This window comes from Heterodontus francisci, chromosome 12 (genome assembly GCF_036365525.1).
Source record: "Heterodontus francisci isolate sHetFra1 chromosome 12, sHetFra1.hap1, whole genome shotgun sequence".
Taxonomy (NCBI): Eukaryota; Metazoa; Chordata; class Chondrichthyes; order Heterodontiformes; family Heterodontidae; genus Heterodontus; species Heterodontus francisci.
This window is the reverse complement of record NC_090382.1, coordinates 68,323,167-68,350,856: the sequence shown is the minus strand read 5'-3', so window position 1 is coordinate 68,350,856 and position 27,690 is coordinate 68,323,167. Positions and strand designations below refer to the sequence as shown.

General features: G+C 41.7%; 1 protein-coding gene and 1 long non-coding RNA gene across 5 annotated transcripts in view; one reads left to right on the top strand and one right to left on the bottom strand.

The window, feature by feature from the left end:
• Nucleotides 1-221: 221 nt before the first annotated feature.
• Nucleotides 222-26,111, bottom strand: LOC137375903 (eukaryotic translation initiation factor 4E-binding protein 3-like). Of its 4 annotated transcripts, none has more exons than XM_068043566.1 (4): nucleotides 25,928-26,111; nucleotides 24,966-25,119; nucleotides 9,782-9,958; nucleotides 222-893 (listed from the first exon to the last, which is right to left on the bottom strand). In XM_068043566.1, exons 2-4 carry the CDS (start codon nucleotides 25,093-25,095, stop codon nucleotides 862-864), a joined length of 339 nt encoding a protein of 112 aa, XP_067899667.1. In that variant the 5' UTR covers nucleotides 25,096-25,119; nucleotides 25,928-26,111; the 3' UTR covers nucleotides 222-861. The 4 variants fall into 4 exon arrangements, with proteins under 4 accessions (XP_067899667.1, XP_067899666.1, XP_067899668.1 ...); XM_068043565.1 differs by lacking the exon at nucleotides 25,928-26,111 and adding an exon at nucleotides 25,521-25,746; XM_068043567.1 differs by lacking the exon at nucleotides 25,928-26,111 and adding an exon at nucleotides 25,426-25,506.
• LOC137375904 (uncharacterized) overlaps nucleotides 24,670-27,690 on the top strand; it is a 50,038-nt gene continuing 47,017 nt past the window's right edge. Inside the window, exon 1 of the long non-coding RNA XR_010976088.1 lies at nucleotides 24,670-26,110. This is a non-coding gene — a long non-coding RNA (uncharacterized lncRNA). The remainder of the gene's footprint in view (nucleotides 26,111-27,690) is intronic.

Genomic DNA, 27,690 nt, shown 5'->3' with positions numbered 1-27,690 from the left:
AATTTTAGTGTTCTATCAAGGAACCCACAAATGAGAAGGGTCTGGCAACTGAGCCACTAACTGAAGGATCCACAACCCAAGTCACTGACCCAGCAGAATCCACTGACAAAGAGGTGAGTTTATTACAGATGAGTTTCCTATGCTACAACAGTGACGACATTTCTAAAAGTACTTCATTGGTTGTAAAGCATTTTGGGAATTCCTGAGGTTGTAAAAGGTGCGACATTAATACAAGTTCTTTATTTACAATTTCATGCACATAAATGTAGTTTACATTAGAATCTCGGTTACAACGAGGAGGTAATAACGTAGCATCCATATTGAGTTCAGCACTTCAATTACTACCATGTCAAAGAAATTTCACCATTAACAGCAGGATCAATATGTTGCCCATTAGCTGGGCTGCTTTTGATTTGCTGCTATGCCCACTATGGTATACTCCCATTAGAACTGCAGGAAGATATAGGGTATGTATTGAACAGCATTCTAGACAGTGCATATCACCAATCTTGTTGCTGCAAATTGATCGGGGCCACTGGCTCCTTTACAGTCAATTAAAAAATTGCAAAGCCAGTAGGTTGGAATTAAAAACCAAGAGAGCCACTGTATCTGGATTAAAGTAGTAAACCATTTTTTTTAAAAAAAGAGACAAATTTACAAAACTTCCCACAGAAAAGCAGCATGAAAAAAAACAAGCACCAATTTAGTCAACTCTTCCCCAACTGTAAAATCACAGAATGTACAAAGGATTACACTTCCACTGCTGAAGGCATCAGCTTCATGACTTTTCAGGATAACATATTGCTCCTCAATAAACACAAACGCTTCTGTCAAGAGAACAATCTTCTTCCAGGAGGGAGCCTAAATATCCATTTCAAACTGAGCGTCGTCAACTGGAAATTGAAAACAAGATAAAATTAGTATATTGCTCTTGATTTGAAGCCACCTCTAACGTCTTAAGCATCAGTTTCAAAGGCTCAAATACTTAAAAATGTCAAGGAGGATTGTGCATTCAGAGTGACACAATAGCAGACTGCATGAAACTGCCCCATTGCTTAGTTTGCAAAAGTAAGCCTCATTCGCAATCGGTTTGTCATATCTCCCAAACATTACATTTTTTGGGAAGCACTGACTTCCCAGACTACATTTGCACAAATGGCATTTTAAGTTCAAAATCCTCACTTTTTCTCAGGTCATAGGGGCAGTTATTATACCTGCATCTCTGTAACTGGTTGAACTTAACCTCAGAAATTCAAATACTGCATTCCCAAAATGCTGACACAATGTCTTCTTCGATTAAAGCACTATATGTTAAAAGCTGGATAGCACATTTTATTCCATGCAGTGCTCGGGCAGTTGATTTCAACTCACTGCCCAACTGAAATCTCACCAGCACATGAAACAACACGCTTTCTGACTGATTGATAAACATAAGCAGAAGCATCATGTCCTCAGTTAAAATAGTAACTGTCAACAGCTTATATTTCATCGAGTGGCTATTGGATATCAGGAATGAACAGCTCTCAGGACATGAGAAAGTTCTGCTTTGGGAATAACAAAGTTTACTAAAACCAATTAATTTGTAATTAACAATTCTAAGAGAAAACCTTCCCAGCAAACTAAAATTACGAGCTGCAAAATATCACCTTTTGATTAGGTGGTATTTTAAGAATACAAAATGCAGTTTTAAAAATTGTATTAGTTATGGTCACCATCATTCTAAATCCCAATATTTGGTGACATCTTCAAGGCATGTACAATGCCTTGATTTCCTCCCCTCAGTTATGTCCTATTCTCTCCTGAAGGTGTTCCTGTTGGGGTAGTTCCATTGGAACTGACCACCCTCTGTTATCTGCTCCTAAGGGTTGTTCTTCATACCTAGAAAGTGAATGCCAGGAAGCTATTAATGTCCACACCAAAGCACTTTTCGACTTGGTTACTGTAAAGCAATCAGGAGTGGAAATCCTGTCCAATTTCCCCACCCCCCCAACCATGTTGAGTGGACACGGAGGCCAACCACACTGTGGTTCTTCCGAACCCAATTGTGATCTAACAATAGATCAGGAACCCACCCTGGAACCTTCCCAACCTCTATGGCTAAGTTCCATGCAGGCTTGTCTTTTGAGCCACCGAGGGCAGTTTACAGCAATGTTAAAACAATTACATTGAGAATTTTTAACTGAATTGGAAACATTTGGTCGTAATATTTAAAAAAAAAATTAAATCCCTTACACAAAATGTTGCTTTGTATTATCTGTAATTTCTAGAAAGGCATTCCTGTTGCCATCAAAAGAAAAATCGCAAATTACACATAAGAATGTATATTAAAAACTACAAATTTAATTTCTAGAGATTATTTTATACTATGTAAAGATGAATGTGTTTAGCAAATTAGTGAACAAACAGCAAACATTTTCAATGGCGATCTCTCCAGGAAATCTATGGACAAATGCTGGTAACACCAAATCAAACAAATACCAAGTTTACAAGAAATTAAGAGTTTTCCTTTTGTCATCTTTCAAATCCATGTCCATCTTTCCCAAAACTCCATGTTTGAATCCCATCAGGTTTCCGCCACTGTCACAGCACTGTAACGACTCTGATCAAAGTCACAAATGACGTGCTATGTGACTGTAACAAAAGTAATCTATTCCTCCCATCCTTATTGACCTTCTGCAGCCTTTGGCACCGTTAACCACCCCATCCTCCACCAATGTCTCTCCTTTAACATCTAGCTTGTAGGACTCCACTCGCCTGGTTCCATTCTTGTCCATCCAACTGCAGACAGAGAAGGCTTCTCTTCCCGTTCCCATACCAGTACCTCAGGTGTCCCACAAGATGTATACTTGGACTCCACCTATTTCTCATCTACATGCTGCCCCTCAGTGACATCATCCAAAAACACAGCATCAGTTTCCACACACCACCCAGCTCTACCTCACCACCACCTCTCTCAGCCCCTCCACGGTCTCTAAATTATCAGACTGCTTGTCTAGTATCCACTACTAGAAGAGCAGAAATTTCCTCCAACTAAATATTGGGAAGACTGAAGCCACTGTCTTTGGTCCCTGCCACAAACTCTGTTCCCGAGCCACTGACCCCATCCTTCTAACTGTCTGAGGCTGAACCAGACTGTTTACAACCTCGGTGTCATATTTGACCTGAGCTGAGTTTCTGACCTCATATCCGCACCAAGACCAAGACCGCATAGTTCCACCTGCCTAACGACACCCAATTCCACTCTGCCTCAGCTCAACTGCTGCTGAAATCCTCGTCCATGCCTTTGTTACCTCTAGACTTGACTATTCCAATGCACTCGTGGCCAGCCTTCCACATTCTACCCTCCAAAAACTCGATCTCACCCAAAACTTTGCTGCCCATGTCCTGATGCGCACCAAGTACTTTTCACCCATCACCCTTGCACTCACTGAGCTATGCTGGGCTCCTGGATAAGCAACATCTCTATTTTAAAAATCTCAACCTTGTTTACAAATCCATCCATGGCTTTACCCCTCCCTATCTCTGTAATCTCCTCCAGTCCCAAAACCCGCTCCCCCAATTCTGGCCTCTTGAGCGTCCCCAATTTTCATTGCTCCACCATTGGTGGCTGTGCCTTCAGTTGCCTAGGCCCCAAGATCTGGAATTCCCTCCTAATGCGCTCCATCTCTCTACCTCTCTTTCCTTCTTTAAGACACTCCTTAAAAACTGTACTTCTTTGACCAAGCTTTTGGTCATCTGACCTAATATCTCCTTATGTGGCTCAGTGTCAGATTTTGTTTTATAACTCTCCAGTGCAGTGCCTTGGGACACTTCACTATGTTAATGGTGCTATATAAATACAAGTTGTTGTTCTTGTATCAACTTCCCATTGAAGCAAATTAGCCAGTTATAGAACCAGGCAAATTAACAACTTTAAATTCCTGATTGACTGCCACAAATCTGTTACATTTTAACTTTAACACAGGTACAATGTGCAGTTCTGAAATGTTTACTGTACAGGCTGTGGCTCACTCACCCACTATAAATATCAGCCTTCAGACTTTAACCTTTCCTCATGACTCTGTGAATTAAGCACTTCAAAACAATGTCCCAGGTCATAGGAAATCATTCAATACATGTGACAGTCATGAGTGTAAAAACTACAAATAACTGAAGGTATTACTGAAATATGCCACAACAGATTTTAAAAATGACTCACAGCAACAGTACTAACATGTTTCATTTTTTAGACATATTAACTTTCTGGCTAATATAGTAGTATCAGAAAAGAAAAACAATTTTTTTTAGCATTCAGCTGCCTCTGCCACTTCTCTTCATCCCCCTAGCCACTGGGCCAAGCTTCCTTGGTGTCCCTCGGTGACATCAAGGCTCCCACCCCACCCTAGCCCTGAACTTGCATAATTCTCTAGTTTCTCTATCTCCTCCTCATGCCCTCTCTGAGCTCATCTTGTCCATGAGACCCTGCTCCATCAACCCCACTTCCACTAAACCTCTGACCACCCAACTTCCCTTCCTGGCTCCCATGTTAGCTGATAGTGTTAACAATTCTTTCTCCTCAGTTACTCTATCCCTCTCCTTCAAATCTGCCATTATTGCCCCTCTCAAAAAACCAACCCTTGATTCCTTCATCCTTGCAAACTACTGCCCCATTTCCAACCTCCCTTTCCTCTCCAAAGTCCTTGATCATGTCATTGCCTCCCAAATCTGTGCCCATCTTTCCCAGATCTCCATGTTTGAATCCCTCCAATCAGGTTTCTGCTCCTGTCACGTTACTGAAACAGCTCTTACCAAATCCACAAATGTGACTATGACAAAGGTAAGCTATCCCTCCTTGTCCTCTCGACCTGTCTGCAGCCTTTGACATGGTTGATCCATCCTCCTCAACACCTCTCCACCATTGTCCAGCTAGGCAGCACTGCACTCACCTGGTTCCAGTTTTATCTAGCTAATCGTAGCCAGAGTATCATCTGCAATGGCTTCACTCCTTGCTCCTGCACCGTTACCTCAGGTGTCCTAGCAGGATCTATCCTGGGTCCCTCCTATTTTTCATCTACATGCTGCCCCTCGGTGACATCATCCAAAAAAACACAGCAACAGATTTCACATGTATGCTGATGGCACCCAGTTCTACCTTCCCACCACCATCTCTTCCGACCCCACCACTGTATATAAATTATCAGACTGCTTGTCTGGCATCCAGTACTGGATGAGCAGAAATTTCTTCCAATTAAATATTGGGAACGTGGAAGAAACTGTCTTCAGTCTCCACCACAAACTCCATTCTCTCGCCACTGACGCCATCCCTCTCCCTGGCAACTGTCTGCAGCTGAATCAGATTGCTCATAACCTTGGTGTCATATCTGATCTGGAGATGAGCTCTGACCACATATCTACACCATTAAGATCACCTATTTCCACCTCCGTAACATCACCCAACTCAGCCCTGCCTCAGGTCATCTGCTGCTGAAAAGCCTATTCATGTCTTTATCATCTCCAGACTGGAGTATTCCAACGCAGTCCTGGACAGCCTCCCATATTTGACCTCTGTGTCCTGTGTCCTAACTCCTACCAAGTCACGTTCACCCATCACCCCTGTGTTCACTGACTTACACTGGCTCCTGGTCAAGCAACACCTTGTCATTAAGATTCTCATCCTTGTTTCCAAACCCCTCCATAGCTTCACCACTCTGTCTTTGTAATCTCCTCCAGCCCCAAAACTCTTCAAGATATCTGCGCTCATCTAATTTTGATCTCTTGAGCTTCACCAATTTTAATTGCTCCACCACTGGTGGCCATGTCTACAGTTACCTAGGCCCCAAGTGCTGGAATTCCCTCCCTACACCTCTTCACCTCTATTCCTTGCTTTCCTCCTTTAAGATGCTCCTTAAAACCTACCTGTGACCAAGCTTTTGGTCACCTGCCCTAATATCTCATGTGGTTTTGTCTCAAATTTAGATTTATAGTGCTCCTGTGAAGCAGCTTGAGATGTTCTATTACGTTAAAGGTGCTATATAAATATAAGTTGTTGTCATTGTTCAGCAGTTTGAAATCTATTTGTGATCTTGGGTTTAGTTTGTATTTGTGTTCTCTACATCGTTAAGATTCTAGATTGGCATTGTAGTGTAGCCAAATTCTCAGCATGGAATAGCTTTGAACCAAGCAGTAGTGTTTTGTTAGTTTTGACAGGATTCTATCCCACTAATGTTTTTCTAAGTACTCTCCTTCAGACTACAAGAAGGGAGGGGGCTGAGTAGTGCCAATCCTGGTTGCCCACTGACTGGAGCTATGCCTGCAGCTTGGTTTGGTATGGAATATCTGTTCTTTTATAAAAACACATTTCTCCCTCCCAGCCCCCAATTCCCACCACTGTCCCCATGAAGCAACCAACCAAGGGACCAGGATCCTCAGGACGATTGGAGAATCAATGATCACTTCACTTGAAACCTTTTCGGTGAAGCATGTTTGTAAACTCAAAAAATAATGCACGTCTACTATTATCACTACATCTGCATATATTTTTGATGAAAATGAGATCAGTAACTTGACTAGCAATTCAAATGTCCTGTTATGCTAATTATTCACTGGATTTAGTTCTTTGTACATAAAACCCTCAGGTACTAACTGTAATTCCAATCATGCCAATTGGTTTTTGCACAAGAAAATAGACCAGTGGCAATTTATGAAGAAAACTCAACTTATTTTAAACTAAACCTGATTTAAAGATCATAAATATGCATTTTCCCATTGGATTAAGAACAAGATGCAATGACATGCATTGTTCAGTCATACTTTTCCTCCCCCAATGGTTGAATTGATATAAATTCTAAAACCGTAGTAATAATTTGACATAGTCTAGCATTTGCACCTTTCAACCCCTAAAGCTCCGATCTTATCTTACAGACAATTTCTGAAGACATTTCTTCAGCCTTTAGGTCTTGATGTGTAAAAAGATACTAACAAAGGATTAAGTGGCAGGCTTTTAATTTGCCACCTGGGAGTAAAACTGGCGTTGTGAATCGGCCGCCCGTCATAGATATCTCTATAGCTGGTGCCCAATCAGTAACACCAGTTTTACATCTAGATGGCCTGTTGAAAATCTACCCCTATATTGCATCACTTGGTTCCTTGACTATATAGAGTCATAAATGGCACAGAAGGAGGTCATTCAGCCCATGTTGGCTCTCGGTAGAGCAAGCCAACCAGTCCCACTCACCTGCTCTATCCCCGTAGCCCTGCAAGTTTAATTCCCTCAAGTGCCCATCCAATTTCCTTTTGAAATCATGAATCATCTCCGCTTCCACCATCCTCACAGGCAGCGAGTTCCAGATCATTACCACTCGCTGTGAAAAAGTTCTTTCTCACATCCCCCCTGCAACTCATGTCCAAGACCTTTAATCTGTGTCCCCTGGACCTTGTACCATCAGTTAATGGGAACAGCTTTTCTTTGTCTACTTTATCATAATCTTGTACACCTCTATTAAATCTTCTCTCAATTTCCTTTGCTCCAAGGAGGAGAACAACCTCAGTTTTTTTTAAACTTAACCTTGTAGGTAAAATCCCTCATCCCTGGAACCATTCTAGTAAATCTCCTCTGCACCTTCTCAAGAAACCACCATCCTTTCTAAAATTTGGTGACCAGAACTGCATGCAATACTCTGGTTATGGCCTAAACCATATGATCACAAAACCTAAACAAACAGTTAATAAAAAAGGCCAGCTGTCACTGATCAACCCTTAGTAAATTCATACTATTTTGAAGACAGGTAGTAACTTGCACAAATTTGGTGACAAGTACTGCTTCGTACTTGGCACATATTAATTTATAAACTTAAATATATCAGTGTTTAGATTACTTCTCTGATTCTTTATGCAAATGGTTTGTGTTATGAACATCAAGGGTGCTATTACTGCTTAATAGAGAATCTCTAATAGCATTACTACTGCATATACTATTGTGTATACCTGTTACTTAAAGGTATTGATTTTACAATATCTGATGGCTCTACGTTAGCTTTTTATAGGTTCTGTGCTGTGCTTTTTGACCAAAACAGAAACTATCACAGATTACAAGTAAGGCAGCAGGCCAGAGGGAGACACTTGCACATTTCATGGAATTACCTTCCGAAAATGAAGGCCTTCTGGACCAAATATTTATCATGATCCATTAGATTTTGAAATAGAGATTCCCAATTATCCAATGCTGCATACAGGATCCTTTCATACTGGAAAGAAAGTTACATACCAGAAGCTTTATATAAACCATTCTGTTCCTTCCATGTTGGGTCCTTCTCATGGAAATCCGAAGGCTTCCCTTGCATCTCTGCCTTTATCAGAGAGCTTTGGATAATGCTAAAATTAGAACTGATTTCATATTTATTTAACTTGCAATATGACCTTTACAGCAGTCCTTATTAGCTATTCACTTTGTGCATAACTGCCGTATGCCAGCTTGTCCTTGAATGTAATACTTAAGAGCCTGCCACTAATCCTTTCAAAAATGGTTACAGAAGCTCCATGCCACAACCTAACTTTTAAACTAGTTGGCTAACAAAGAATTGTGCCCTTTTGTATGCAGTTCAAATCTCCAAATGTCAAGTTGAAGCTGTGCAGTGACCTTGTCAGGCCACAACTGAGGACAAAGCAGCTCATCCACCATCTTAAACACTCACTCCCATCACCAATCACAGTGACAGCAGTGTGTACCATCTACAGGATGCACTGCAGCAACTCGTCAAGCTTCTTCGACAGTACCTTCCAAACCCGCAACCTCTACCACCTAAAAGAACAAGGGCAGATGCATGGGACCTTCACCACCTGCAAATTCCCCTCCAAGTTATACACCACCCTGACTTGGAACTATATCACTGTTCCTTCACTGTCACTGGATCAAAATCCTGGAACTCCCTTCCTAACAGCACTGTGGGAGTACCTACACCCCAAGCACTGCAGCGGTTCAAGCAGGTGACTCACCACTAGCTTCTCAGGGCAATTAGGGTTGGACAATAAATTACAGCGATGCTCACATACCATGAAAGAATATTAAAAAGGTAGCACTTACAGTTCTGGTCATTTCAAATTAAAAGGACCTTCCAGACAATGAAAAATAGAGAGGGAGGCTAATCACGGAAAAGCGCTTTAGGGGAACGCAAAATAGGGCATTCTTCACCCTCATGAACAGATACTTCAGAGGGAATCTCAGAAAAGTTACTTAACACGAAACTCAAAGCAATGCTTTCAAATGTTCCAGGACAGCAAGATAAGAGGGCACAGGTTCTCAGTTGTGAAGGGCACATTTAGGACAAATGCCAGGAAGCAATTGTTACACTTAGACTGATTAATAGCTAAAACAGATGGTCAGGAAGACTGATCTGCGACTAGCACATTGGAATTACTTAAGTATTAACTAGATGTTGTAATGAGAAAACAGTCGGACTGGTGTTCTAGAAGGATGAGATCAAATGGACTGAAGGACATTCTTCATCTCAATCTAACTTATGAGCAGAGTTTGAGAAATGCACTTTATTGATTGCCTGGATGTATGGATGATGTTAAATTTTCTCTGGTCTTCTGTTATTTTATATTTTCCATCTTGTTCTCGTTTCATTTTTAATAAAGTTCAAGATGATTTTTTAAAAATTGTAATTAAAATAAAGTGAAATGTTCCCTAAAGTTAAATGTGGTCAGAGTTTTTAAAAAAAAAAATGCTTTTGCTATTTCCCTCTAAACTCAAAAAGTTTAATTATTTAGGTTTTCTCAAACCTTTTACGAGATTCATTCTTACCTGGAGTTTCTTTCTCTGTCTCGGTTTCAAGTTCTTTAAGTTCCTCAACTTTAGCTAACGTTGAGTGTTGAGGCATAGTTACGCCTGGGATCTGAGGAAGACAGCATGGAGGTGTCTGGGCAAGCGGGCAATTTCTGCATTCCAACAAGAATTTGCGGCCATAGACAATCCGTGTACCTGAGCAACAAACAGTAAGTGTATTTAGATTTTTTCTCTTGTAATTCTCTTGTTCACTTATTGTGGTACTCCTGGTGACCCATGCTAGAATATAGCCCGAGAGATACACTTGTCTTTGCCCCTCCCCTGACTACCTCACCCAGTGACCAAATAGTCATTCTCTATGTGTAAACCTGGATTATGAGCAGGAACTCCTACAGATCCTTTCATTCCCGTCAGAGACAATGATGCTAACAGTAAAGAAAGAACTTTCAATTATATAGCACCTTTGCAACCTCAGGTTGTCCCAATGTCAATAAATTACTTTATAAATGCAATCACTGGTATTATGGGAACAAAGTAACCAATTTGCTCACAAGGTCTCACAAAATAGGAGATGAGTGATAAATGACTAGTTAATCTTTTTGTAGTGCTGGTTGAGGAATAGAAGTTCATCAAGACATTAGGAGGACTCTGTTTTTCTTCAGAAAGTTCCATGGATCAGGAGCTGTATTTAACATTTCATCCAAAAGATAGCATTTCCGACAATGCAGCAGTCTCTGTGTATTACACTGAAATATCAGTCTAGATTATGTGCTCAAATCCCAGAGTGGGACTTGAACCCACAACTTTCTGTCTCAAATGCTACCACTGAGCCACACTGATACAAGTAGCATTCTAGCAGCCTTGATTGGGGCATGCTAACTGTACAAACCAAGTATCAATCTTGAAACTGTCCTAGTCTGCACATTTAAGTCAGAAGTATTTATTTAGTGGAGGAACCAGGATTTCAAGTGCTGCAGGGAAGAAAATTTACACTACGTACAACTACTACATCTAATGTTTAGTGTGTCATTCTTCAGAATCAAAGAGGAAAATCTGATGATATAGTAATATAAAAGCAAAATACTGCAGATGCTGGAAATCTGAAATAAAAAGTATGCTGGAAATACTCCGTTAACTCTGCTTCTCTCTCCAGATGCTGCCAGACCTGCTGAGTATTTCCAGCACTTTTGTTTTTATGTCTGATGATATAGCGTTTGGCTTGAGTGTTGGAAAGTGATCTTTTTCCTCATTACATGCAGTTTATATTAATTAGAGCTGATAAAAGTGAGAATGGGCCACTATTTAATCGAAACATTTGACCCAGACATTAAAAACATGAATTGCCTCCCTTTATTCCAGTAACAATTACCAGCAAATATATAGAACTGAAGTGTACAACACGACTGGCGACATGGAAGGTTGTTTCTCAAAATGTAATGCTCTCACAGTTGCCCATTAATTTAAGGTGTTGAATATGGATTTCAGCACAATCAGAAATTCCTGATCAGTTATATAGAATAGAATCACAGAATGGTTACAGCACAAAAGGAAGCCATTCGGCCCATTGAGTCCATTTGAGCTCTCTGCAAGAGCAATTTAGCTGGTGCCACTCCCTCACCCTTTCCTGGTAGCTCAGCAGATTTTCTTTCTTCAGGTGCTTATCTAATTCCCTTTTGAAAGCCATGATTGTATATGCCTCCACCACACTCACAGGTAACACATTCCAGATCCTAACCACTTGCTGCGTAAAAACATTTTTCCTCATGCTGCCTTTGATTTTTTGCAAATCAGCTTAAACCTGTGTCCTCTGGTTATTCACCCTTCCGCCAATGGGAACAGTTTCTCTCCTTCTACTCTGTCCAGATTCCTCATGATTTTTAACACCTCTATCAAATTTCCTCTCAACCTTCTCTTCTCCAAGGAGAACAACCCCAACTTTGCCAATCTATCCACGCACTGTGTTCTTATGCTCCATTGTTCAATATATTTAAGGCTGGGATAGACAGATTTTTGGTCTCTCAGGGAATCAAGGGATATGGCAAGCGGACGGGAAAGTGGAGTTGACGCCCAAGATCAGCCACAATCGTATAAAATGGCTGAGCAAGCTCGATGGGCCATATGGTCTACTCCTGCTCTTATTTCTTGTGTTCTTGTAACTTATTAAAAAATGTTATTAAACAATATCGAACTGTGCAAAATCTTTGTTATAAACGTAAAGCTCTGTGTCCAGTTTCTGTTTTCAATCAACTATCATTAATACAAACTGCATGTGATGAGGAAATGGGAGCAGTGGACAGGAATACTAGCATGTGTTACGACCGAGGTGGGAGGAGTGCACTGTCTTTTCTAGTTCCACTTCTCCACAGGTCTTTAGCTCAGGGTGCCAGTATCTCTTTAACAAATCTATTTTTGTAAGAAACGAGACACTGCTCACTCTGTCAATACAGTCTTCCAAGCGAGGAATTGGGTAGGAGTCTGCCTTTGTTCCTGCATTAACCTTTCTATAGTCTATGCAGAATCTAGTTGGAACCATCAGGTTTAGGCAATGATACCACTGGGGAAGTCCAGCTGCTTTGACTGGGTTCAGTCAGGTGGTTTTCCAACATGTATTGGATTTCTGCTTTTACCTGGGCCTGTTTCTCTGGACTTAAGCGAGAAGGATGCTGTTTTAAATGAACAGATTCCCCGACATCCGCATCATGTGTGGCTAAGGTTGTACACTGTAGCATTGTTAGGTCTTCTTGTTGCTCTGCATCCAAGTATGAAAGCATAGTGTCTAATCTCACCAACAATTCAGTATTAACTAACCGGATAGTAGGAGGTTCAATTTGAGAATTGTCTAGGCCTCCTTCTGCCTCATCCTTGCTATCCCTTTTGTCCTTCACTCCCCCCACTAACTGACATATCTGTGCTTGCTTATCCTCCTCCCAGCGATGATATTGTTTCAAGATATTGAAATGACACAGCCAATTCTTTTTACGGCAATCTGGGGTGTCAATCAAATAATTTACCAATTCTTTTGACCACTTTATACGGACTACTGAAACATGCTTTCAGCAGTTCACCCTGTAAAGGCAATAATACTAACACTTCATCCCCTGGTTGAAATGTTTTGGTCTTGGCATGCTTGTCTGCCCATTTCTTCATGGTTGTCTGGGAAGCTTTTAGGTGTTCCTGAGCCACTTTGCAGGTTCTCGTGAGCCGCTCCCGGAACACGGATACACAACCTAACACAGAAGGTTCGTCCCTCTGTTCCATAAACTAGCTCAAAAGGACTAAAACCAGTAGACTCATTAGGTGAATCCCTAGTGGCAAACAAAAAAAAAGTTCTAGCCCTTTATCTCAAATCGTGGGAATATTCATGACAGTATGCCCTGATCATTGTTTTGAGGGTCTGATGGTACTTAACTAAAGCCCCTTGTGTCTGTGGGTGGTATGCTGAAGGCTTTAACTCTGTTATACCCCAATTACCTATAACTTCCTGGAAAATTTTAGACATAAAAGTGGAACCTTGATCTGACTGAATCTCAATCGATAATCCATATCTAGTGAAGAACTGGGTTAACTTCTCTTCCATGACCTGAGCAGAAATTGTTCTCAGGGGAATGGCCTCTGGGAACACAGTAGCCATATCCATGATTGTGAGGACATATTGGTGCTCCACTTTTGTTTTGGTAAAGGTCCCATACAGTCTACCAGCACACTACTAAATGGTTCCCCAAAAACTGGTATGGGAATTAGAGGTGCCAGTTTTGCAGCAGGTTGCAGTTTTACCACAATCTGGCACGTATGGCACACGTCTTACAAAACTGCACCACATCCTTGGAAAGACCTGGCCAGTAAAAATGTTGACTTATACGTGATTTAGTCTTCCGGATCCCCATATGTCCCGCCATAGGAATTTCATGGGCTATCCTCATTATTTCCCGATGATACTTGGGCAGTACCACTATCTGGTGAACAACTGTCCATTCTTTGTCTGCAGGTCTGTGAGGAGGTCTCCACATCCTCATCAGAATCCCATTTTTAATATAGTAGCCTTCCGGAAATGCCTTTGCCTCAGCTTCATTTAGAGCTGATTGTGCCACTTCATTTAATTCTGGATCAGCTTGATCAGAGAAGACTTACTAAACATTTCCTTCGGATTATCCAAATGCCCAAAGTTTCAGATATTTGGCTATCTGTGGTGCCAATTTTACCTCCAACAGTGGAACTTGTTTAGCCATTGCACAGGTCACTACACATGAAGGAAAAATTCCTGGAACTGTTCTGTCTCTTTGACTTCACTTGGTCTTTCCATGACTACTGGAGAAACTACTACCTTCGCTCCATCCAAATCATTCCCCAGGAGTAGGACAACTCCATCTACAGGCAAATGATGGACATCTCCTACAGTTACAGTTCCAGACATTAGGTCACACTCCAGGTGCAACCGATACAAGGGTATGGGTACATATACTCCCCACCGATACCATTCACTAAAACCTTGGCATTCAATGCACTCTGGTGGAAAGGTTATGCCTTTCCCCAGCAAAAGAGTTGGGTGGCTCCTGTATTCCCTAGTATAACTATAGGTTTACCTGCTTCTCTCTTTGGCCTCCTTATCTCGAGACAATGGGTAAGCACCTGGAGGTGGTCAGTGGTGTGTGGAGCAGCGCCTGGAGTGGCTATAAAGGCCAATTCTAGAGTGACAGGCTCTTCCACAGGTGCTGCAGAAAAATTTGTTTGTCGGGGCTGTTACACAGTTGGCTCTCCCCTTGCGCTTCTGTCTTTTTTCCTGCCAACTTCTAAGTCTCTTCGACTTGCCACACTTTAGCCCCGCCTTTATGGCTGCCCGCCAGCTCTGGCAAACGCTGGCAACTGACTCCCACGACTTGTGATCAATGTCACAGGATTTCATGTCGCGTTTGCAGACCTCTTTAAAGCGGAGACATGGACGGCCGGTGGGTCTGATACCAGTGGCGAGCTCGCTGTACGATGTGTCTTTGGGGATGCTGCCATCTTCCATGCAGCTCACATGGCCAAGCCATCTCAAGCGCCGCTGACTCAGTAGTGTGTATAAGCAAGGACTTCTGTGTTGTAGATACGGTCCTGCCACCTGATGCCGAGTATTCTCCGGAGGCAGCGAAGATGGAATGAATTGAGACATCGCTCTTGGCTGGCATACGTTGTCCAGGCCTCGCTGCCATAGAGCAAGGTACTGAGGACACAGGCTTGATACACTCGGACTTTTGTGTTCCGTGTCAGTGCGCCATTTTCCCACACTCTCTTGGCCAGTCTGGACTTAGCAGTGGAAGCCTTTCCCATGCGCTTGTTGATTTCTGCATCGAGAGACAGGTTACTGGTGATAGTTGAGCCTAGGTAGGTGAACTCTTGAACCACTTCCAGAGCGTGGTCGCCAATATTGATGGATGGAGCATTTCTGACGTCCTGCCCCATGATGATTATTTTCTTGAGGCTGATGGTTAGGCCAAATTCATTGCAGGCAGCCGCAAACCTGTCGATGAGACTCTGCAGGCACTCTTCAGTGTGAGATGTTAAAGCAGCATCGTCAGCAAAGGGGAGTTCCCTGATGAGGACTTTCCGTACTTTGGACTTCGCTCTTAGACGGGCAAGGTTGAACAACCTGCCCCCTGATCTTGTGTGGAGGAAAATTCCTTCTTCAGAGGACTTGAACGCATGTGAAAGCAGTAGGGAGAAGAAAATCCCAAAAAGTGTGGGTGCAAGAACACAGCCCTGTTTCACGCCACTCAGGATAGGAAAGGGGTCTGATGAGGAGCCACCATGTTGAATTGTGCCTTTCATATTGCCATGGAATGAGGTGATGATACTTAGTAGCTTTGGTGGACATCCAATCTTTTCTAGTAGTCTGAAGAGACCACATCTGCTGACGAGGTCAAAGGCTTTGGTGAGATCAATGAAAGCAATGTAGAGGGGCATCTGTTGCCCCACTTTATATACTCCCCACCGATACTATTCACTAAAACCTTGGCATTCAATGCACTCTGGTGGAAAGGTTATGCCTTTCCCTAGCAAAAGAGTTGGGTGGCTCCTGTATTCCCTGGTATAACTATAGGTTTACCTGCTTCACTTAAGGGATAAGGAATTACTTTTCCTTTTGACAAGAATTTCCTATAACTTTCAGGTATCTTACGACTGAAGCACTGGATACTGCAAAGGCTATGGGCACTGATAATATTCTGGCAACAGTACTGAAGACTTGTGCTCAGAACTTGTCACGCCCCTAGCCAAGCTGTTTCAGTACAGCTACATCACTGGCATCTACCTGGCAATGTGGAAAATTGCCCAGGTATGTCCTGTACACATAAAGCAGGACAAGTCCAACCCGGTCAATTACCGCCCCATCAGTTTACTCTTAATCATCAGTAAAGTTATGGAAGGTGTCATTGACAGCGCTATCAAGTGGCACTTGCTTAGCAATAACCTGCTCAGTGATGCTCAGTTTGGGTTCTGCCAGGGCCGCTCAGCTCCAGATCTCATTACAGTCTTGGTTCAAACATAGACAAAAGAGCTGAACTCAAGAGGTGAGGTGAGAGTGACTGCATTTGACAGAGTATGGCATCAAGGAGCCTTGGCAAAATTGGAGTCGATGAGAATCAGGGGAAAACACTCCGCTGGTTGGAGTCGTACGTAGCACAAAGGAAAATAGTTGTGGTTGTTGGAGGTCAATCATCTCAGCTCCAGGACATCACTGCAGGAGTTCCTCAGGGTAGTGTCCTAGGCTCAACCATCTTCAGCTGCTTCATCAATGACCTTCCTTCAATCATAATGACAGAAGTGGGGATGTTCGCTGATGATTGTGCAATGTTCAGAACCATTCGTGATTCCTCAAATACTGAAGCAGTCCGTGTAGAAATGCAGCAAGACCTGGAAAATATCCAGGCTTGGGCTGAGAAGTGACAAGTAACATTCACGCCACACAAATGGCAGGCAATATCTCCAACGAGAGAATTTAACCATCTCCCCATGACATTCAATGGCATTACGATCGCTGAATCCCTCACTATCAACATCCTGGGGGTTACCATTGACCAGAAACTGAACTGGAGTAGCTATATAAATACTGTGGCTTCAAGAGCAGGTCAGAGGCTAGGAACCCTGTGGCGAGTTACACACCACCTGACTCCCCAAAGTCTGTCCACAATCTACAAGGCACAAGTCAGGAGTGTGATGAAATACTCTCCACTTGTCTGGATGGGTGCAGCTCCAACAACACTCAAGAAGCTTGACACCATCCAGGACAAAGCAACCCACTTGATTGGCACACCATCCACAAACATTCACTCCCTCCACCACCGATACACAATGGCAATAGTGTGCATCACCTACCAGATGCGCTGCAGCACCACACCAAGGCTCCTTCGACAGCACCTTCCAAACCTGTGAGCTCTACCAGTTAGAAGGACAAGGGCAGCAGATACATGGGAACAAACTACCTGTAAGTTCCCCTCCAAGCCACATACCATCCTGACTTGGAACTATATCGCCGTTCCTTTACTGCCGCTGGGTCAAAATCCTGGAACTCCCTTCCTAACAGCACTGTAGGTGTACCTACCCCACACAGACAGCAGCAGTCCAAGAAGGCAGCTCACCACCAGCTTCTCAAGGGCAATTAGGGATGGGCAAAAAATGCTGGTTTAGCCACAGACGCCCACATCCCAGGAACGAATAAAAAAAAATTTAAACTTTATTCTAATGAACAAGAAACCTGGTTTTTCCTTCTCCTCTTTTCAATTATTATTACCTTACTTACAATTGCATGTTGGCGGCTTTGGACAGAACCCCCAATTATATGTTACGACCAAGCTGGAAGGAGTGCATATATTTAAATGTTTACCCAGGTACTGATATGGTCAATCATATACTATTTATCCCCGAATGTATTTTAAATAACAAAATTATGTTTATTATATAACAAGACTTATCCAGTAACAAAGCAAAGCATTAACACACAGATTGAAATATCAAAGTTCCCTTTTTACCTTAGCCCTACACACACACACACACTAACTGAAAAATAAAGAGATTGTCTCTGCAGAGGTCTTTTACAAAAAAAAACTTTGGCCAAATACTTGCTACTTCGTGAAGAACAAAGAAAGATACAGAAGGATGTCAGTTGTTCGTTTTGGTCTGGTGTCCGGGTATAAGGAGACTGATCACTGGGATCTTTTCTGGAGCAGTTAGTTCAGGAGATGTCAAGAAGTTGTCTGGAAGGCTTTCCAGGAGAAATGTGGCATCAGGGGTTTCAGTTATACCACTCTGGCTTTGCAGGTTTTTCAAAGAGGTAGAGAAAGAGGAGTTGACACACTGGATTTCTCTGGGTCTCTTAGAGATGTGCAATAAAGATGAGCTAGGTGTTTCTCCCTTGGCAAGTTGATCTCCAACTGCCTTCAAACACAGTCCACACCCCAACCAGAGAGTCAAAACAATATCTCAAAAGCGAAGCCAACTCCGCTCTCATAAATCTTAACATGTCACTTCTCTGTAAACATCTCTCCCAAGTCACCAAGGCTTCTGTTGTTTTTTGAGCTTAAGGCATATGACAGCCAGTAAAGGTTTGTTTTCAAACGAGATCTCTCAGTGACCCTTGTAAAAGAAAACATCCATGGAGTCTTTCCAGTTTTCCCAAATAAACCAATGTCCATGATTCTGAAATACAAATCCTCAAAATAAATTTTTGAAAAAGCACTTTCATAACACGTGACACTACAAAATGGAATGACATAAGTTCAGCACACTGATCTTTACTACTAACATTCCTCTTTGAATTGAGACACTGGTTGAATGTGGGCCAAGAACTTCCCTAAGAGGTGGAATGGAATATCAGAAGGTTATCATCGCATTGACATTTGCACAACCCAGTAGGTGGTTTTGAGTTACACTTTCATTCGACATTGTCATCAAAAAAGGAAATTTAGCAAACATTTTTTTTGTTTGTGGAGGGAGAAGAACCAGAGGAGCTGTGTACAACTTTTGTCAATCACAAGTGACACTATTTATATTTTGATGCAGTTTTTACACATCGAACCCTATGCTTGGGAAAATTGTGTTTATTTTATAAACAAGTTTACCTGAAAATAGTGCCCTTTAATTTTCACTGAAGTTTTTTTTAAAAAGAAAGCCGGTGAAAAGGGGCGGCACAGTGGCGCAGTGGTTAGCACCGCAGCCTCACAGCTCCAGGGACCCGGGTTCAATTCTGGGTACTGCCTGTGCGGAGTTTGCAAGTTCTCCCTGTGACCGCGTGGGTTTTCGCCGGGTGCTCCGGTTTCCTCCCACAGCCAAAGACTTGCAGGTGGTAGGTAAATTGGCCATTGTAAATTGCCCCTAGTGTAGGTAGGTGGTAGGGAATATGGGATTACTACAGGGTTAGTATAAATGGGTGGTTCTTGGTCGGCACAGACTCAGTGGACCGAAGGGCCTGTTTCAGTGCTGTATCTCTAAATAAAAAAAAAATTAAAAAAATAATAAAATTTAAAAAAAAATCACATGGTATTTGTTTTAAGATGCAATGGAGAGCCAACATCTGAATGACTAAATTGCCAACTAGCATCAAAAACATCCATTCTACAGCTATTATTTCCTGTCACATTTTTTTTTAAGAAAATTTTTATATTACTGACTACATATGCTCATTCATTGAAAAGGAGGAAACATTATAACCCCTTAACTGAATATTTTTAAATGTCCAATTCAATGTGATTACCTTCAAATTCAATAAAAAATATTATGGCACAAAAAGAGTTTTCATATGCATTGCGTGTACATGATGCGACATGAACCACCTTATTGTAAGCTGAGTCAGAAATACATTATGCAATCTATTTTCAATAGGTTCAATAGACAAAGGGGAAAAGAAGAACAAAAAGTGCTCACGTCATCAGTGCAGCCCATGAGATATGCCTCATCAGCATGTATCCATGATTTCTGAGCAATGCATTTTGAATAGGGTTTTCCTGCAGCCATACATGCTACATAATTTCTGTTTAATCTATATCTTGAAGATGAACGAACTACACAAGCAAGCAGTTTAGGGTGGGTATGAGTAAACCAGTTAAACACCTTTACTTAAGTTACCTGAACTCATTAAATACCTTTCTGTCTTTTCAAGTGCACTTTTTGGCAGAGTAATTGTGCAATGCAAGTGTGACAACAATTTCAAGTAAAAGGTTCCATTCTCACGGGCATTTCGATCACATGACAGTGATGGAACAGCAGAGCAGGCTCAAACCACAAGCTTATAATTCCTGACAACTGGTGAATCAATTGTTTCACTTGCACATGTACAGCTGTTTCCGTTAATCCTGAGCTAAAAGGTGAAAGCTGGGGAAAACTAAATTTCAAGAGTTCCAGGGCTATAAAATTTTAGCAGATCATTTTCCTTACATCACAACTTAATAACTTATTACTAGACAGGAAAAATAGAAAACAAGTCCTCAACTTTACATTTACAAGTTTTATCTATTCAATACTTTTAAATGGGTACACAATTAATCTTTGTCGAAGTGGTTCACTGCAATCTTTGAATTACCAGTGATGACTGAAAATTTTCTGAAAGAAAGATACATAACAGTTCAAAAGCAAATGTACACAAAATAAATCAACTATTTCATTGATAAATGGCCAGCCAATATAATTGAGCATTACTGATTTTTTATTCCAAGAAGAAACTGTGTAGGAAAAACAGAAGTGAACAGCTTCCTGGAAATTAGTCACATATACGCTCCACACATGCATACTTAAATGAGGCTTTTTTTGAATGAAATTATAACACAAATAATAGAAAGATAACATTAACATTGAATAAATTTCACTGAATTTTATATTAGAATAGTTCTAGGATCCTCTTCACACATACTTCAGAATTAAATGATCTCCAATACAAACCCAAGTCTTAGCAGGTTTGTGTTTTGTGGGTTATTGATTCAACCATCGTATACATGGAAAACTTAGTCCAGCTACTGTAATGGTTCCTATATAGAGCAGTTTTCAAAAACCAAAAAAAAAATTCTGCTGTAAGTTGGAGTGGTGCTCAATAGGAATATAGGAAATAGGAGCAGGCCATTCGGTCCCTCAAGCCTACTCACCATTCAACTAGATCATGGCTGACCTTCTACCTCAGTGCCATTTTCCTGCACTATCCCCATATCCCTTGATATGCTTACTATCTAGAAATCTATTGATCTCTGTCTTGAATATACTCAATGACTGAGCCTCCACTGCCCTCTGGGGTAGAAAAGTCCAAGGATTCACTACCCTCTGAGTGAAGAAATTCCTCCTCATCTCAGTCCTAAATTGCCTACCCCTTATTCTGAGACTGTGTCCCCTGGTTCTAGACACCCCTACCCAACCGCAACCTCCCCCCCCCTCACCCTGCACAGCCAGGGGAAACATCCTTCCTGTATCAACCCTGTTGAGCCCTGTAAGAATTTTGTATGCTTCAATAAGATCACCGCTCATTCTTCTAAACTCTAGAGAATACAGGCCCAATCTCCTTAATCTCTCTTCATAGGATAATCCTGTCATCCAGGAATCAGTCTGGTGAACCTTTGTTGCACTTGCTCTATGGCAAGTGTATCCTTCCTTGGGTAAGGAGACCAAAACTGTACACAAAACTCCAGGTCCGGTCTCACCAAGGCTCGATACAATTGCAGCAAGATTTCTTTACTCCTCTACTCAAATCCTCTTGCAATAACGGCCAACATACCATCTGCCTTCTAATTGCTTGTTGAACCTGCATGTTACCTTTCAGTGACTTATGAACAAGGACACCCAGGTGCCTTTGGACATCAACACTTCCCAACCTCTCACCATTTAAGAAGTTCTCTGCATTTCTGTTTTTCCTACCAAAGTGGATAACCTCATAAGCTTTAAGAGGACATAAAGAGGCTGGTGGAATGGGTGGACATGTGACAGATGAAACTTAATGCAGAGAAGTGTGAAGTGATAAGTTTTGGCAAGAATGACGAGGAAAGGCAATGTAAAATAAAGGATACAATTCTAACGGGGGTGCAGAAGCAGAGGGACCTGGGAGTATATGGACACAAATTGCTGAAGGTTGTAAGGCAAGTTGAGAAAGTGGTTAATAAGGCATAGGCTTTATAAGTAGAGCCATAGAGTACATAAGCAAGGAAGTTACGGTGAACTTTTATAAGACACTGATTTGACCTCAACTGGAGTACTGTGAGCAATTCCGGGCACCCCACTTTAGGAAGGATGTGAAGGTATTAGAGAGGGTGCAGAATAGATTTACCAGAATGGTTCCAGGGATGAGAGACTTCAATTATGCAGATAGATTGGCAAAGCTGGGGCTGTTTTCCTTAGAGAAGGTTGAGAGGAGATTTGCTAGAGGGTGCTCAAGATCATGATGGGTCTGGACAGAATAGATAGGGAGAACCTGTTCCCATTAGTGGAAGGATTGAGAACCAGAGGACACTGAACTAAGGTGATTGGCAAAAGCAACGTGAGGCAAAACGTTTTTATACAGCAAGTGGTTAGTATCTGGAACGCACTGCCTGAGAGCGTGGTGAAGGCAGATTCAATCGTGACTTTCAAAAGGAAATGGATAAGCACCTGAAGAGAAAAAACTTGCAGAGCTACAGGGAAAAGGCAAGCCTCCTTCTGTGCTGTAACCATTCTATGATACTAAATTTTTATGTATAAAAAGATTGCGTGGAAGGCAATGTTACAGGGGACTACACTAACTTCAATTTACACCCAATGCATTTCATTTCAAAACATTGTAAAGACATGTATTAAAATGCTACAGGTGTGTTATTCAGATTGAATCACAATCAAGCAAATTAGAATTAGAATATTACAGCGCAGTACAGGCCCTTCGGCCCTCGATGTTGCGCCGATCATCTGACCTACACTATTCCATTTACATCCATATGTCTATCCAATGACCACTTAAATGCCCTTAAAGTTGGCGCAACATATGCAACACAAACTAGGGAAGTGTTAAAATCTACCTGATACAAATTTTTAATTTCTATTTTTATGTTTATATTTATTTCTCTACAACAGTGACTACACTTCAAGAATACTTCATTGCCTGCAAAGTGCTTTGGGACCTGCTGAGGGCGTGGAACGTGCTATATAAATGCAAGTCTTTTTTTTTTAAATCACTCTCCCGCATGAAATTCCTGAAAAAATTACAAAAGGCCAAACCTGCGGTAACATAGAAATATATATATGAGAGAGAGAAAAAGACAGACAGAAAGAAAGAGAGAGAGACCAAGAGAACCAGATGGAAGCTCCAATAGAGAATAAGTCCATTCGGTCCAACCAGTCCATGTCAGCTTTATCCTCCAAGCAAGCATATCACATTTATCTGCCCTGTCCTCATGTTGATTTCTCCCCCTTTCCTTCATCCACATATCCAATCCAATCTTGAATGTTGACATAATTTCTGTCTCAACTGCTAAACCTGGGTGTGAATTCCACAGCCACAAAACTGTGAAAGGAGGTTTCTCAATCTCACTTCTAAATCTCTTATGCTTAATCTTGTGTCAATGCCTGTTCGCTCTAGACCCTTAAATTACTGGAAACTGTCCATCTGTCTTGTCCCATCCTTTCATAATGTAAACACATGCATCATATTGTTCCGTAATCTGACTTGCTCTAACAAAAAAGCTCCAATATTTTCACGTTTTTCTTTGTATTGTATCCTCGTGAATCTGCATTGTACTGTCGCTTGAAGCCTCAATATAATCTTACGGCATGGACTTCAATGCTGAACATAGCATATAGGTGCCACATTCTTGTGAATGTACTGGAACATGAAACCCAACAACAGGATCACATCTAGTGCTGCAGTTGTTTTCTTCTTATTTCCCTTTCTCTTGGAGCACCTTCTTCGTAAAAGTAGGTTGTGCATAAATAAATCTTGGAGATTTCATATAATCTACCTCTAACTTAAATCTGAAAGGCATGGCTCAAACGGTTGACCAAGCCACACTCCTCTAATTAAAATCAGCAGAGTGAAATTCAGCACTATAATATAATTTTTATTAGCTGTTTTCATGGAGTAAATCAAAATGATATCACATTTTGTTCCAGGCTGGTTTTTATATGGAACGAACTTGCACCTCCAAGTAGTCATATCAATGCAAGCCTCAACCCTCCAACCATTTGTAACATTTGAATAATGCAAGGATTACTACAAGGTCTTTGAATATTGCTGAATTCAATGCAATCAAACTGGGAATATCAGTACGGTGGCATTGCAGCACTGCACTTCCATTGATCATGTGTTGAGGTCTCCAGTGGCTTAAATGTTTCAGATCATGTCTTAGCATTGAGACCCATCAGTAGCCATGGGTAATAAACTACCTGATATTAAATTGCACAGTGTGCTTCTCGCCCATTCAGTATGAAGCCTGTTGATCAATGTTCAATCAGATTTCCCTAATATTTAGGCTCAAAGCTCACACTGAATAGAACACATCCTGCTCTATTTTATTTACATATTTATACACTAGCATGGAAAGACCATTCGTTCCTTGGCTTCTACCAGTATAGCTCCAAAACTAGCTGTCTGGAAGTGTACAAAAAGTGAAATTGATTTTCCTTCAAATGCTCACTAATTCCTTCCGGGATTTGCCCTAGGGTTGAATATGATTAAGAAGTCTGGTCCAGCGGGTGGGGGACTGAAAAAAACTACTTTAAAAAAAATCTTTAATCAAGAAAATGGTTCTTGGCGTGTTTCTATGTAGCGAGGTGTGAGTTCAGTTTGAGCTGCAGCCCTGATCTCCCAAATAAACAAAGTTCGCCTCCTGCTTCAAAATATTTACGTCCGCTGACTGATTGGGCATGTGATTCAAAGCACCGCGTGTCACTGGACGATAAGAGCTCGAAACAGTGCAAACAACTGTCTCAAATCAACAGGACATTGCTGAAGTTACAGAATCTTAAACTTAAACGTTGAATTCTAACTGAATAAGAGATTTATTACTTGAACTACACCACAAAACGGAGGAACTGGAGTGTCGAGCAGTCCCACCGGCCTTTTCTTGAACTTTGATACATTAAGTAAGGAAAAAAAAACCGTCACAAACACTGGTTTTAAGAACCCTTAGTGAACATTTACTCAACTTGCAGCAACAAATAACGACGACCGTCTATCTAGCAGAACACAAGGGCAGCCTGCTCGTGCTGCTGCTAACATTTGCTACATTACCTCCAGGAGTGGTGGAGAACAAGGTGCCGCCAGGCGTACTGCTGTACAGGTCGGGCAGCTGGGACAAATCCTTCAGCAGAACTTTGGTTGGGATCGGACAGCTTTTGTTTTGATGGCAGTTTGCAGACATTGTGATCTTTTGCGGGGTTTTTTTCTGGAAAAAGCAACAAAAACAAATAGAAAAACTTTGCCAGGAGTAAGAGAAACAGCTTGCGAGGTTTCGCAGAGAGGACAGGCAGAAGAGCAGTGGCTGTACAACTCGGGTTCCGTCTGCAGCAGGACACAGAGCAAACCATGTGCGGCTCGATTTACAGATAAAGGGCGGACATGACGCCGAGTGACAGGCAGCAGCTTCGGCTTAGTCTGTGCAAAAACAATTCCGAAAAGAGCCTCCACGTGGTGCTCAAATCCTCTCCCAAATTAAATGCACAAATATTTAGCAAAATACTTTTATACGAACTTCACAAACACAAATGACAATGAGGCCAATGTCTCCTTTTAAACCACATCAATTCGGTATGAAAAGCGTCCATTTTTAAAACCATACACACGCACATTATTAGTGCATTTTAATCCAGTCTACAACCCTCCGCCCTGTAACGTCAGCCTTAGCCTTACGTTCACTGTCACTGTACTAGTCACTAAAATAAAAGCAAAATACTGCGGATGCTGGAAATCGGAAATAAAAACAAGAAATGCTGCAACCACTTAGCAGGTCTGGCAGCATCTGGGGAAAGAGAAGCAGAGTTAACGTTTCGGGTCAGTGACCCTTCTTCGGAACTGTACTAGTCACTATCATTCTCAAGGCGGTCGGGTTATCACTTTCGGGCGCGTAAGCGTTGGTGGGAAACAGTTTCAGCTTCCGATCAATGTTTAACTTGTGCAGGGTAAATGGGCGTCTAAGCGTAAACCACTAAGTGGAGCAAGACTGCTTTCAGGCTCTGACTCCAGATTCATACTACCTTTTCACTACGCTGCAGCAGTCAGCCTTGCCTCAGTGGACAGGGGTTCAAGCCCCGTTTCAGAGATTTGACCACATAATCCAGCGCTGAGGGTGTGCCACATTGTCGATGATACCGTGAGACGTTAAACCACTGAACTCCGAGGTAAAGGCAAATGATCAAAAGGCACTATTCGAAGATGAGGTGAATTCTTTGGTACCCTGGATATTTATCCCTCAATCGACAATTAAAACTGTTGAGCTTGTTATTTATTGAGTGACTGCTTTTAAAACGTATTTCATTGGCTGTAAGTGTTTTGGGATGTCCCAAGGTCGTGAAAGGTGATATACAAATAAGTTATTTTTAATTTTTCTTCACAGGATGAATAAATCCAAAGTGCAAGTGCAGCCTGATGCTGGAGTCAGAGCTTGGTCTGATAATTCAGTGGAGTGAGACTCACTGAAGGAAGGAGTCTCATTTCCTGATAAACTATTAGAGACAGGCTCTGATACTTGATTTACACCGTACTAATATAATGTTGATGCAAAGCCCAAACCATTTACACTGATACTAAATTTGTAATGGAAATATATCCTTTAAAAATTCACAAAAGCTGACAAAAAGTTTCAAGACAATTCATAAGGCCTCCAAAACGCTGAAATGTAATAGGTTAAAGGCTTGTCTAACTTAAGCTGCAGATATACTCAACATTTCATAACTTGTATTGCAGGGAGTAAAAATTACATAAAATTGCAATTTACAATGGTGGCAGATTTAGAAATTTCTTAAGGGGGGAAAGTGCAAGCTTTATTTGCTTTGGGGTGTTGAAGAATGCCTACTCTTTTCCCACAGAAATTGAGAGTTTTTATATATTTGTTCCATTTTCCTGGAGTTTCCTGCAATACTGCATTTTAACTCAAAACTAATTAAGCCTGGAAGAGTTACACAGTCTGACCATCTCCCTCCCTCTCCACCAGGTCTTGTATTCTGTCTCACCAAATATTATATGGCCGTATGCCGCATTTAAAATGAATTGCATACGTAGCTTGGTGACAGTGGAACACAGGAAGTGTAAATGGGATTTTAACAGTTCTGCAGATTACTTGTCGGCATTTGTGGCTAAAAAACGTCAGATCTCAAACACTGATTAAAGGAAAATATGGATGCGTGCCAGGTACAAGTTTAATAGACCCAAAGTACTTTTCTTTTGGGCCTCCTTATCTCGAGAGACAATGGATACGCGCCTGGAGGTGGTCAGTGGTTTGTGAAGCAGCGCCTGGAGTGGCTAAAAGGCCAATTCTGGAGTGACAGGCTCTTCCACAGGTGCTGCAGAGAAATTTGTTTGTTGGGGCACAGTTGGCTCTCCCCTTGCGCCTCTGTCTTTTTTCCTGCCAACTACTAAGTCTCTTCGACTCGCCACAATTTAGCCCTGTCTTTATGGCTGCCCGCCAGCTCTGGCGAATGCTGGCAACTGACTCCCACGACTTGTGATCAATGTCACACGATTTCATGTCGCGTTTGCAGACGTCTTTATAACGGAGACATGGACGGCCGGTGGGTCTGATACCAGTGGCGAGCTCGCTGTACAATGTGTCTTTGGGGATCCTGCCATCTTCCATGCGGCTCACATGGCCAAGCCATCTCAAAGTACTATCACGTGAGTATTAAAAGAGGGAAGGGTGGTGAACATGGAGGATTGTGGAGGGAATATTTTAACCACTCACTAACAAGAATTTTATATTATAGATTCTCACATTTGCCGATCTGTAATTGTGCAGCTTTTG